At 45.6% G+C, this 13,530-nt stretch overlaps 1 protein-coding gene across 1 annotated transcript; it reads left to right on the top strand.

The window, feature by feature from the left end:
- Positions 1–5,829: 5,829 nt before the first annotated feature.
- On the top strand, positions 5,830–10,616 carry chodl (chondrolectin). The gene is made up of 8 exons (XM_067252117.1): positions 5,830–5,952; positions 8,090–8,265; positions 8,352–8,512; positions 8,658–8,815; positions 9,134–9,184; positions 9,324–9,410; positions 9,528–9,624; positions 10,535–10,616. Exons 1-8 carry the CDS (start codon positions 5,853–5,855, stop codon positions 10,614–10,616), a joined length of 912 nt encoding a protein of 303 aa, XP_067108218.1. The 5' UTR covers positions 5,830–5,852.
- The last annotated feature ends 2,914 nt before the right edge of the window (positions 10,617–13,530 follow it).

Below are 13,530 nucleotides of genomic sequence, written 5' to 3'. Positions count from 1 at the left end.
ATTCAGAGCATGTCGTGTTGTGGTTAGCATAATGGAGTTTATATATAGCCAGACTAAAACAACAATAACGCAGGGTAATCAGACAGACACGATCACTCTGAATGGGTAAACTGGATGTAATGTGTTGTGTGACTGACTGAGGCTGTGAAACAGGTGCACACACATAGGTTAACACTCACAGAAAATCACACACACACACACCAAACACAGTCTTCATTATGTAGGATTTGTGGTTTTGTTAAAGACCTGTTTGTTTGCTGTTTTGTGGAAGATGTGCTTGTTCATTATGTGGCTTCAATTACTGGTTATTTTGAAGAGTGCATGTGTGTGGGTGTGTTACGATCCTGTTTCCTGTTGTATTATCACCTTTTCTTAGGATCAAAAATTCAGTCCAGATAATACATGAGTATTAAAGCATAAAATATAGTCCTCCGAGTAACATTATCAGTCCCCTAACTGAAGCGTCACCATACTTTTACCCACCTATGGATAAAGAAAGATGGAGTCAATGGTTATGGTCTTAAGAGCAATTGATGGCTTTTATGACTGTATGAAAATGCAGTGATGTATTCCTGAGGGATGTCTCAGTGCGTGCCTCGTTGGGGGGGGGCGGGGGTAAAAGGGGGCAGAAGGTAAAAAAATTGCAATCTACAGGGAGTGATGAAGAACGGTAATTGAGTTAAAAACAGAAACCAGTAGAAAAAGCAACAGGCTCAATTTAAGTCGTAACATTCATAATCAGTCTCTTCCCCCCTCATGTGTTTGTAAGTTTGTGTGTGTCTCCCAAGCCCCAGGGACCCTCAGTACACTTCTGTCACTGTTAGTCACTTTTACACACACAAATAAATCTCTCTCTCGCTCCCACCTCCTCTCTCTTACTCAGTTCTTCTTCTTTGCTCCCTTGTGAGCTTTTCTTTCTTGATCTCCTTCTCACTTTTCCTTCCATTCGCTCTATCCATCCATCCCTCTCTTTCCCCTTCCCCATTCCCTTTTCACTTTCCTTCCACTCCTTCTCTTTTTTCTTTGTTCCTCTGTAATAGTCTGTCAATCTCTCTCTTCTTCTCTCTCTTCTTCTCTCTCTTCTTCTCTCTATTCTTCTCTCTCTTCTTCTCTCTCTTCTTCGTTCTCTTCCTGCTTCTTGCCTCGGGGGCGATCTATCCAATCGGGCAGGGAGAGGTTAACCTCCTAGCAGCAGTATTGACTTCTGGGTAATTAGGCCTAAGTGGTGACTGGTGGAGGCAGAATGGCAGTAACAGATTATCTGTGCTGGGTAGATGTATGCAGACCAATCAATACGGCTCCATTTGTGGAAATAGAGCAATTTGGGCATAAAGCCCTCCCGCCGCCATAGCCTCACCCCACCAGCTCACCCAGAGCAACACCAGCAACCCTCCACTCATCCAACGCAGGGAAGATCAACTGCCTGCTTTCTGTCAAACTTTGTATTTTCTCCTTTCTATCGTTTGGAGAGACTTGTCTAGCTGTGTCTCTCAATGTTTGGCCAAATCCCAGCATGTTCTGTTCATGTCCTCTCTTCCTCATTCTTCTCTCCCTGGACAATCTCTCCGCTTTGGTGTGGGTATTTTATATGGCTGGATCTTTTAGCATGCATACCTGTGTGTGTGTTTATTTGGGCGTGTGTTTATTGGTCTGCTGACCTGACCCCAGTGGTTTGTGGTATAATCACAGATTCCATTATCTCCACTGTGGCGTCTACTCTGCAGCTGATGTCACCCTATAGAACACTACATGGCCCCTTTGGGAACCACTGTGTGTTTGTGTGTGAGTGAGTGTGTGTGTGTGAGTGAGTGAGTGAGTGTGTGTGTGTGTGTGTGTGTGTGTGTGTGTGTGTGTGTGTGTGTGTGTGTGTGAGTGAGTGAGTGTGTGTGTGTGTGAGTGTGTGTGAGTGTGTGTGTGATCAGTGGCTGACCTCTCTAAGTGATGAGCTGAAGGGGAGTTGTCTCTGTCCACAGGGACTCATAAGGGTTTTAAACAATAGGAATAATCAACTAACACACACACACACATATACTTTTCTCTCTCTCTCTCTCTCTCTCTCTCTCTCTCTCTCTCTCTCTCTCTCTCTCTCTCTCTCTCTCTCTCTCTCTCTCTCTCTCTCTCTCTCTCTCTCTCTCTCTCTCTCTCTCTCTCTTTCAGCTACCTGATGGTGCCTTTTGCATATAAACTATAAGCGAATTGGTTGACTTAAGTTACCCAATATGTATGTCTATGCGTGTGCATGTGTGCGCGTTCATGTCCATTAGCAGGTGTGCAGAAAACAGATTACCAGACACTGAAACCTATCACATTCTCACGTTCCCATGTTTTCCCATTCTCACCAGAGGAACACGATATTGTGCTGAGTAACAACACAGCTATTTAAGTAGGTTAGCAGGAATATGATAGGACCCAGGTCATCATCATCACTGGGGCCATGTATAGGAATGAATGATGAAGGTCCTTTCTCTGTTCTTCCCCACCTGCACTCTTCTCCTCCATTCTTTCTCCTTTTCTCCTTTCTGTTCTCCTTTTGCTCTCTCCTTTTCTCTCCCATCATCCCTTTTCTCCTCCTTCTGCATTCTTCTTCTCTATCCTGCTCTCCTTATCTCTCTTCTACCTTTCGTTCCATCTATCTCTATCCTGCTCTCCCCTTCTCTCTTCTTCCTCTTTCCTCCTCTCTCCTTTCCTCTCTTTCTCTCCTCTGTCCATCTAATGAATGTCTGCTTCTTCTTCTGAGTGTTCTTTCCATCCCACATCACCCCGACAACCAGCCTCTAATCCAATCAGAGGAGAGTCACTCAGTCACCCAGAGTTTAAAGGGGTGCTATGAATCTGGGGGGTGGAGGAGGAGATGGGAGAGGGAGGGGACCGGGACAGTGTCCACACACACAAGCACCTCCTTATCCTTCTCCCTCTATCCTTCTTGATCTCTCATAAACAGATTATAGATCATCACAAATGCACAAACATGTAGACATGTTCAGGAGGGCAGGAAGTGGTTACATCATGGAACAGAAGCATATCATGTACTGTACGTACATGCACCACCACAAATACCCCTGACCCCCCTCCATCATTCAGGGTTTGGGGTGGCCCCAACCACCCTTGTCTCTCTGTCTGACTGGGAGGTTTGAGGCAATAAAACTGTCGTAGAAGACAGAGTTGTTCGAAACTTAATTACTGAGAGGGCTGTTCTGTCTGGGGACAAGCTGTAGCAGGGTGGTGAGGGACAAGGTTATAGTCTGGTCAAAGAAAGATGAGGATAAGGGAGTCAGGTGGCTGAGCGGTGAGGGAGTCGAGCTAGTAATCTGAAGGTTGCCAGTTCGATTCCCAGCCGTGCAAAATGACGTTGTGTCCTTGGGCAAGGCACTTCACCCTACTTGCTTCGGGGGGAATGTCCCTGTACTTACTGTAAGTCGCTCTGGATAAGAGCGTCTGCTAAATGACTAAATGTAAATGTAGTCTGGTCAAAGAAAGGATGAGGGAAGCAAGGATGAGGGTGAGAGTGATGCAGAGAGTTAGGGAGAGAGTTAGTGGAGCCCAGACAAAGGCCTCCTACAGCAACATGACTAGCATGATGAGCGGACAATGAAGACTTTAACGAAGATGATGTTCTGGCGTTTGGCTAATCTTAGCGGGTCCTTTGAAAGTGCCGTTTCAGCAGGACCCCATTCAGCTGCCCTGGACATTGCTCGTTTCGCTCTGCTGTTTCTGCAAGCTAGCCTTTCTTCTGTCCAACGGCACTTAAACACTATCATCCTCGCCCACCTATCCTTTCACCATGACACTACGCTTCTTTCTCTACTCTACCTCTTTTCTCTCTCTTTTCCCTCATCCCTCTTTCTCTCCCTTTCTTCAACTTTCTCTTCCTCTCAGTCTGTCACACTCTTCCCTCTAATTAAAATTCTTACTTATCTTTTCTGGTATTTCGTCTCTGCTCTGCTTACAGTAATATCCTCTCGGAGATAGATAATGATGAAGATGATGGAGATTGTTATGAAGATGATGCTGGTGGAGATAGTAAGGATGTCTTCTGTAATAGCAGGCTGTCTCCATCAATAATGTGTCTGAGAATGTCTCAATGTCTTTATTGAACACAAGACTAACCACCAATGGGCCACAACAGGCTCTTCTGAAGAGAGGGGGGGGGGGAGAGAGAGTCGAATGAGGGATGAATATGACTAGTAAAGGAGAAGGGGGTGTAATGGAGGGGAAGGTAAGAGGAGAGATAAAAAAAATGTGCCATGAAAGGAGAGAGGAGAGATGAAGAAGAGAGAGGGGGGTTTAACCGATCGATGGCTAACAGCAAATTAAGTAATAGCAGTTTTTGTGTCGATGCATATTACTGCATGCTTAACAGCAGCTGGCCCAGAACATTCAGGCACCATCGTGTTAGATCGATGGAAGACAGAGAGAGCAAGAAAGAGAGAGAGGAATAATGAATGAAAGATGATGTCTTGGACAGTGTAATTGACTATCATAACGGTAGAAGAGAAAACCATGTATAGTTCCCTTTCAGTGTAGAGGCGTGTGTGTGAAAATTAACTGATGTATACAGAGTTTAAAAACTAGACAGCCATAACTGTAATTTTTTCTGTGAGTCACAAGACATGGTCAAAACATGTTTTATAATAGATTATTATTTGTTTCATGAAGGATATGCAGCTGGTTTAGGAAAGGCAAACTGATTGACACATGGCTGGTCTATGAGCGAGAGAGATGACCTCTGACCCTTTGACACCCTCTTTCCTACTAGCTGACCACTGTCTTTGATTAACAACTTGTGCCGTGTGTATGTGTGTGTAAGTGTGTGTGTCATAGGCGGAAATCCCGGGGGGGACAGGGGACACACAACCCCCCCATCCTGGGAAAAAATATGATTTGTCCCCCCCAATAAATTACTGTAAACATAAATATGTCATTTAAATAATATTAATTATAAGCAATGAAAGTGCTTAGCTGATTATGGACACACTGGCGTTTTTTTTTTTTTTTTTACTGTGCTATGTGTTACAGCAGTAATGTTGGTGTCCCCATCAGGAATTGCTCTTGAGAAAATGTCATATAATTGTCCCTCCCCCAAACTTGATAGCAGATTTTCGCCACTGGTGTGTGTGTTTGGATTCTAATCTTCATCACAAAATATAGTAAGTGAATAGGATGATGAGGGTATGCTCTATGCGATTTGAACATAATGTTTAGGGTTGAGATCTGTCTGTGAGACCCTGTTGGATCAAATCTCTGCAAATAGTTAAATAATAGAGTTTTTAAAATGAGTTACATGCTGGTCCAATTCAATTATTTTTTCAGCGAAATTGGTTTACAAGCTTGTAAAGCTTGTTGGCTTTGAACGTTATGATCCACCCATCCCATTTTAAATTCGCCATAATTGGACTTCTCGCTTATGGATCTCAATTAGAGGGGGGGCGAAGCTTAATGAAATAGTCCGTGTGGGGCGCGAGGTTACAGCTGTGGCCCTGTATGTAGGCAGGCAGCGTATGAGGGACCCTGCCAGTCGCGAGAGAGGAACGTGTGGGAAGAAAGATCAATAACAGAGCGCGTGGGGTCCACTTTCCACTCTAGTCTCTGGAGGGCTGGCTGCGCAAGTCCTTCCTCTTACGCTTTTCCCCAGTCATTAAAGCAACGAGCGCGGTGGAGAGAGAGCGTCTCCAGCATAGTCACAAGAGTTTATTCTTTGCGCACACAATTATATCGTTCTTGAAGAAACCATGACAACCACAGAAGCGGGAGAGTGAGTTCATAGTCGACGTTAGCAGGTTAGTAGACTGGGATACGCCGATCTAAGGAAGAGTTATTTAATGCCGGCTGAAAAGTTATTTTTAAACTCAAGAATGACATCTCCGAAGACGCGCGCAGAACAGAACATCCTGACATATCTGTGGGGAGTATTGGTGATGGCCTCGAGCTGCCACGGCGCGCGAGTTGTAAGTGGTAAGTTTTTTTCTTTAGATTTTCAAAAGACTGGACGTTGTTTTGACATAGGTTGGCACATTACCTTCAGAAGATTATTCACGGGGTTGCTTTAAGAAATCAACTAAATATATTTTATTATCCAGGCAGCATGGTTTTAATGCGAAAAAAAAACGATATTAGCATACGGTTAAATTCAGAACCTCAAAGCCACAATTTTGGCTCTGGATGTCTGTTTGTGCCAGTATGTGTGTATTAGTTTTTTTTTATTATTGGTTTTACCGTAATGACTAGCGGTTATTGTGGTTGTAAAATAGAGTGTACATACTATTTACCGTTTCTGAGAGAGAGAGAGAGAGAGAGAGAGAGAGAGAGAGAGAGAGAGAGAGAGAGAGAGAGAGAGAGAGAGAGAGAGAGAGAGAGAGAGAGAGAGAGAGAGAGAGAGAGGAGGAGGAGAGGAGTTTGCTTGAGTTTGGAGAACATTGCTGATGTATCCAAATCAAGTTTGCTTCATCTGTCATCCTAGGAAGGAGTGGAAGGAGTAACTGGAAAAACAAAGGAAAGAGATTGACTGATGAGTCAGGGGGAGGTATAGAAAAGTAGATAACTAACAGCAAGAGAAAATAAAAATACATGGATGAATGACGTTCCTTGTCAGAAGAGGACAGGATGTAGGGGGAGTGAGGAGACGGTGGAGAGAATGAGAGAAAAGAAAGCAGAAAGCAGATAAGAGAGAAAGAGGGAGAGAGAGAGAGAGGGAGGGAGGGAGGGGACCACTGGGATGAAAAACAGTGTTTTCTTTTGAGGAATCACAGGAAGAGGAGAAAGGATGAAAGGAGGGAGAGAAAGAGGGAGAAGGAGAAGAGATCAGAGGGGGATATGGAGGAAGGTGAAAGTGCTGAGTGTGTGTGTAGTCTGTGATACTGGCTGCATTACAGGAGAACCAAAGTGATGATGGTGCAGAACAGACACAGTCCAGCCAATCATTTAAAGTACCTTTGGTTCTGGCCTAATGTTATTATTAAAGCCCCTTTAACTGGCCATGTATTAATCACTGGTGTTATTCACTGAGAATCCCTGTCCACACACAGACACAGACAGAAACCTGGACACACACAGACAGAAACCTGGACACACACACAGACACGCAGACACAAACACACACAGTAGAAACACACACCAACTAACAGGCACAAACATGGTAATGTAAATACTCATGTGAGGCAGCACCAATGAGAGACCACAGTAAATGCACACACATTCACACACACACACACACAGGTCACTCCCGAACATGGTCCAAATCTCCCACTTTACACAAATCTATAGAGACAGGTTTATGGGTGCTGCATAATGCTGGTGTGTGTGTGTGTGTGTAGTAAAAACAGTGTATGTACTGTAGATAGACAGAGACACCATATCCAATGGTGACTTCCCAGGTATAGACTATAATCATGTTTAACATCAACATGTTGATGTTACACACTAACATGAACTGAGGTTTGTGGTTGATTGTTTATGGTTGATTGTTCATGTTCTATAGTATACATCCTTGGGCATTGGGCAGTAGTTCATCTGTTGGGTGAGGTGGTTCATATGTTCTATATGGTGGGTGGGGTAGTATTAAAAGTTTAACGGTAAATTGGACTGACGGAAAGGGAATGGGAAGACGATGACCACATCATCCTGGGAGGAAGCCAAGTCGTTAAGGGTGTGTCCCGCTGTCAGTCACAGTGACTGATCGACTGATCTGTACTGTTTCTGATGCTGTTGACGTTACAGGGGCATATTGATCAGTATTGTTTTCAGTAAACAAACTCAATGACTGTAGGATAATGTTATTGCTGGGTTACATCACTCTCTGAACTGTTGACTGACTGACTGACTGGTTGATGGACATATTGATCACATGCAGGTCTGATTGGCTGCATATTCAGTAGTCAGATGGATTTCCCTCTCACTGATTGGTTAATGAGAGGCTGGTCTAATAGCTGGATGAATTGATGGAGGGATGGATGAAGAAAAGGTAAACAAGCTATGAATAGTATGAATGAGTAGAAGAATGAGAAAAAGGTAGAAGTGGAAGACAATCAAACATCACATCAACTTGCTCTCCCCCTCCTCCCCCCCTCCCCCCCCTCCCACCTCTCCCCCCCAGGTCAGACGGTGTGTGAGGGGGGGGCAGAGCAGCCCTGCTACAAGATCGCCTACTTCCGGGACGTGACGAGCCGTGTTGCATTCCTGGAGGCTCGGCAAGCGTGCGAGATGGATGGAGGATCACTGCTGAGCATCGAGAGCCTTGCAGAACAGAAACACATAGAGCACCTGCTGCAGGTGTGTGTGTGTGTGTGTGTGCGTGACAGCAAGAGAGACAGAAACAAGCACAGCTACACCTCCTCTTCTCCTCCTCTCTCCTCCAGGAGCTGTGTACTTCTTCTACAGGGGCCGGTAACAGCATAGAGGATGGTGACTTCTGGATTGGTCTGACGCGGGTGGATGGAGAGACCAACCAAGAACACAACGGCTTCACTTCCTGTCCAGACCTCTACCGCTGGACAGATGGAAGCGTCTCCCAGTTTAGGTACTAGTGTGTGTTTTTGTGTGATAAAGAACAATGGAAGAGAAGGAAATTCATTTTATGTGTATTTAAACAGATGATGTGACGTCCAGGTAGGACAATGTAGCTTATCATATCACCTGTGTGTGTTATGTAACACGTGCGCCAGGAACTGGTACTTTGATGAGCCGTCATGCGGCGGGGAGGCGTGTGTGGTCATGTACCATCAGCCCACGGCACTCCAGGGTCTGGGCGGAGCTTACCTGTTCCAATGGAACGATGACAGATGCAACATGAAGCACAACTTCATCTGCAAGTACGAGCCAGGTATGCCAGCACCTGTACACCTGACTAGTACATTTACATTTAGTCATTTAGCAGACGCTCTTATCCAGAGCGACTTACAGTAAGTACAGGGACATTCTCCCCGAAGCAAGTAGGGTGAAGTGCCTTGCCCAAGGACACAACGTCATTTGGCACGGCTGGGAATCGAACTGACAACCTTCAGATTACTAGCCCGACTCCCTCACCGCTCAGCCATCTGACTCCCATCTGACTCTGACTCCCTGACTAGTACTTCATAGTAGCAGACTTCCTCTCATCTCAACCTTCTCCTTCTCCTCTCCTGTCCTGTGTTCTGTGCAGAGAGCCACCTGGTAAAGGAGCAGGGAGACCGGCCTGGGCTTCGTGACCCAGGTAAGGAGGTGTATCCCGGGGCTTTGCACAGCTACAGCAGCCTCTCTCTCTGGAGTGTACCATTCTGTCTTGCTACTGACGGTCAACAACAGTTACCCAGTATTACAACGATGTTTGTGTGTGTGTGTGTGTGTCGTAGAGATTTCCTCTGACCACACAGAGGGGGTGAAACAGCCGGTTCCCAGCGAAGACAACACCCCTCAGGTGGTTCTGGCCGGGCCCACAGGTGAGTCCGATGGGGGGAGACAGGGGAGACAAGTAGGGGAAAGGGGATAGGCTCTACAGGGTTCTGGTGATTGAGCGATGGGAGTTGTAGTTCTATATGTCATGTGTTTTTCATCAGGTATGCTGCTGGTGTATGTGATCATCCCCACCATCCCACTCCTGCTCCTCATCCTGGTGGCAACTGGGACTTGCTGTTTCCAGATGTTCAGCAAGAGGTAGGAGGCTGTGTGTCACATAAAGATTATATTACAACGCCCCTTCTACAATTCATCACTCTCTGAACTCACCCACACTGCAATCCATATCTGTTGGTTCTGACTGGCAACAGTAAGAGAGAGTTGGGCCTTTTTTAATGGCTAAGCAGTCATCCTGAAGCGGCCCAATTTGCTTTGAGAATATAGCTGATTCAGTCATATTGGCAGCCAGAGCACACAGAGGTCATGTTAGCACAAAGCTAATTTAAAATAATGGTTGTTGGACCTGTGTGTGTGTTTGTTCTGAGTGTGCCGGTGTGTTTATGTGGGTGTGTACAGCATGTGTGTGTGTGTTTGTTCTGAGTGTGCCGGTGTGTTTATGTGGGTGTGTACAGCATGTGTGTGTGTGTTTGTGTCTGTTCTGGGGCTATGGAGGTCTCTGGGTCGATATCTGGACCCTACTATGGTATACTTACACCAGAGAAACTACTGAATCAAGCATTTCTATTATATTAAACTACTGTAACCATCTATACACACATGCACACACACACACACACATGCAGAACTTACACACCCTCGTGTATACACAAACACACACCCATCAACACAAACTAACAAAACAAAATCAACTGCCACTCTAAGTGATAGCTTTTTAACATATTTCTGATGGCTTGGAGGCTGGGTTGGACCTTGTGTGTGGGTGTGTGTGTTAAAAACACATACTTTAAAAACACTCCCTGGACTGCATGCACAGCATTCTGGGTGATTGCTGTTGACTCCTGGCCAAGCGAGGCATCATCGTTACACCAGTATTTATAACACTCTGACAGAATATGAATTAAGATGAGTTAGGAAAAGCCTAGGAAGAGCCTAGAAGGAGCATCACTTTTTATGTAAAATGTTTCTTCCTGTCTTCCATTTATTGTAGTCAACCTCGGACCAAAACAAGCGTGGACCAATCAACCCTATGGATCTCCAAGTCTGCCAAATCAGATAGCATAGAAGTATGAGGCAGAAGAGACATCACACCATATGAGACACCACAGAACACACCGAAAGATCATACTCATCAATTCTCTCCAATACTCTCCAATATTATCCCCTTCTCTTTCTATGTCTGTGTCTTCTTTTTCCTGCCTCTGCTCTTTATCTTGCTATGCGTGTCAGACCTAGCATGAGTTCTGTGTGTGTGTGTGTGTGGTTGGATAGTTAATAGTCACAGTTAATTGGCAGCAAGTAGAGCTGAGGTAATTAAGTTTTGATTAAGAGAGGGAGAGAGAGTGAGCAAGAAGAAGCTAACAGAGAGGCAGAGATGGAGGAGAGACAGATAGAGAGGGGCTTATTGGGGGACCCAGATAAACCAAGGCTTTTAACTGGTCCTCCTGAGAAACAGAACCAGGTCAGAACCACTTAACTCCAACATCAGGGGGCAGGTTTACTACTAATGAACCACACACTCTGGGGAGACATGGGGGAGTGGAAAGGAGAAGAACATTTTAGATTAAATAGAGAAATAAAAATAGATAAAAAATAAGGGGTTGAGTGAAGGGGATATGAAGAGAAAGAAAAGCAAAGAAGAGAGAGAGAGGATGCTATTGGATGAGATGAGTGCAGTATGTTTTTAAGGGAACCAGCATTTCCTGGCAACCCATCTGGTAGTTTCTACAGCCACTGTGTAGTACTGTATGTGCAGTGTGGTGCATGTTAGTGTGGTCTGCTAGTTCACCTTGGTCTCTGCTTTGTGATGTCGTTTACAGTGTGTTGCATAAATATGAAAGAGGTTACCAACATGCATAACCCTGGCATCTACAGTTTATATTCCTGTCATTATTGTTTTATTTGTTATGGAATATTTAACTTATTGTACTGTACATGGGTTGCCACAGCAGCTGGATTGAAATCAGTTGAAGGTATTTGTAAAAGTTGGTACATAAATGTGTGTATGTGTCAGATCGAGGCTGTTCTATCAAGCAGGTACAAAGGCTGTGTAGTGCTTGAGACAGGGTGAGACTTACAGTGTAGTGTGTGTGTGTGTGTGTGTGTGTGTATGAGGAGATGAGATGTTTGTTTTTGTAACTGTTGTGATCTAAAGCCAATTTCCTTCTAGCATGTGTTCAGACAGGCAGACCTGTGAGACTGTGAAATTAGCGTAACAGATGGTTCTGTTATGACTTGTTTTGTGAGCACTCAATAAATAACTTAATGTGATTTTGGGTCGAACTGTTAAATTTATTATGTGGCCCCACGAGGGGGGCGGGGGTGGGAGTGGGGGTGGGGACAGGCTCTGGTAATTAGTGATATGAGTAATTAATGGTTTTGAAGCTCACAGCTTCTACATCTGAGTCTCTCATTTAATTAGACACACACACACAATTTTACATACTCACTTGCTCTCTCTCTCTCTCTCTCACACACACACACACACACACACACACACACACACCAACAGAATGTTTAAATAAGCGTTTAAATAACTATAAACAATATTAAAGTACAGCTCTCTTCTTGATCAGACAACCAAAATCTTAAATGAGTCTGTCTGAAGTCTCTGAGCTGGGTTGTTTGTAGACAGATGAAATAGCTGAACACACCAAGGGTCCTGACGTCTGGAGTTTATGAATAGACCGTGCAGCAAACAGGGAGGCTCGCTGATGAATCACTTAGCAGCTCGGGAAGATCTGCATAGATTTATATAACTACTGAAACATGAAGAGACAGGAAGTGAAGAAGAGTGGGAGAGAGACATAGAGAGGAGGGGGGGAGGGGGGATAGAGGGATTGAAAGGCTTGGCGTGTAGATTTATGGACAGGAAAGGGTTGGGATGGGGGTGAGGGGGTGGGGTTGGGTAAATAGACACAATACAAAGTGATAGAGGGGAAAAGAGATAAATAGAAAGAGAGACAGTGTCAGGTTCACGGCGAAATAGTGATGCATCAGCTGTCAGAACCAATTAATTCTTCGTCATCGTCTTCATCACCATGTTATTCACCATCGTCTTCATCCTGTCCATCCTCCTCAGCCCCTTCTCCCTGCGGCTCCAGCAGTGTGTGTGTGTGTATGTGTGGGGGGGGGGGGTGCAAGATGGTGCTTTCTCAGGGCTCTTCCTCCCTGGCTGGGCCAGTCTGCGTCTCAGAGAGCAGGCGAGAGAACAACGCCCCCCTCAGGTGGAGGGTGGTAGGGGAGTCAAACTCTATAACACGGCCCTCCTGCAACACCAGCACCCTGTATGTGGGTGTGGAGGACGACATGTTGTTAGGTCAAGCAATCAATCGCTAATTAATCAATCAAATCATCTGTCTGTCTGTCTGTCCATCCGTCCACCAACATATATACATATCCCCAGACAGAACCTTGCAGTGGAACCCTCCTCACCTGTCTGTGTGCATGGTGTTCCAGGGGTTCCGTGTGAGGGTGAGAACAGTGCAGTTGGAGAACTCTGTGTGGAGCAGGTTCTGTAGCAGCCTGTCTGTGGGTGAGTCTGTTGGGGGAACCGGTTCCTCGTAGACCAGAACTGCAGAACCTCGCAGTAAAGCTCTGGCCACACACAAGAGCCTCCTCTCACTGGAGCTAGGGAGAGGGAGAGGGATAGGGGAAGGGAGAGGAGGGAGAGGGGGAGGAAGAGGAGGGGGAGGGAGAGAGGAAGGGAGAGGAGGGGGAGGAAGAGGAAGAGGAGGAAAGGATAAGAGGGAAAAGGGATGTGGTTCAGATGATGTAGACATCAGGGAAACCTCCACCTTCCTCCTCTAACACACACCCTCTCTCCTCTTCCTGCTCAGGCTTGCACTCACACCCTTACCTTAAGCCTGCCCCACCGTGGATTAGAGGGTGGAGCAGTTGTCTTGGCAGCCTGCTCACCCTCTCCTTCAGGTGGCATTTCTCCAGAGCGTGCCACACCTGGGCATCACCATGGCAACCCCATGGGTC

Source organism: Osmerus mordax, chromosome 15 (genome assembly GCF_038355195.1).
Source record: "Osmerus mordax isolate fOsmMor3 chromosome 15, fOsmMor3.pri, whole genome shotgun sequence".
NCBI classification, from domain to species: Eukaryota; Metazoa; Chordata; class Actinopteri; order Osmeriformes; family Osmeridae; genus Osmerus; species Osmerus mordax.
The sequence above is the reverse complement of the archived record's forward strand: the minus strand, read 5'-3'. Positions and strand labels throughout refer to the sequence as shown.

Excerpts from the sequence above, each read along its gene's own strand:
- chodl (XM_067252117.1), top strand. The coding sequence starts at position 5,853 with ATGACATCTCCGAAGACGCGCGCAGAACAGAACATCCTGACATATCTG. Across the intron at positions 8,266-8,351 it reads ACATAGAGCACCTGCTGCAG|GAGCTGTGTACTTCTTCTAC; the intron begins GTGTGTGTGTGT and ends TCTCTCCTCCAG. Across the intron at positions 9,625-10,534 it reads TTCCAGATGTTCAGCAAGAG|TCAACCTCGGACCAAAACAA; the intron begins GTAGGAGGCTGT and ends CATTTATTGTAG.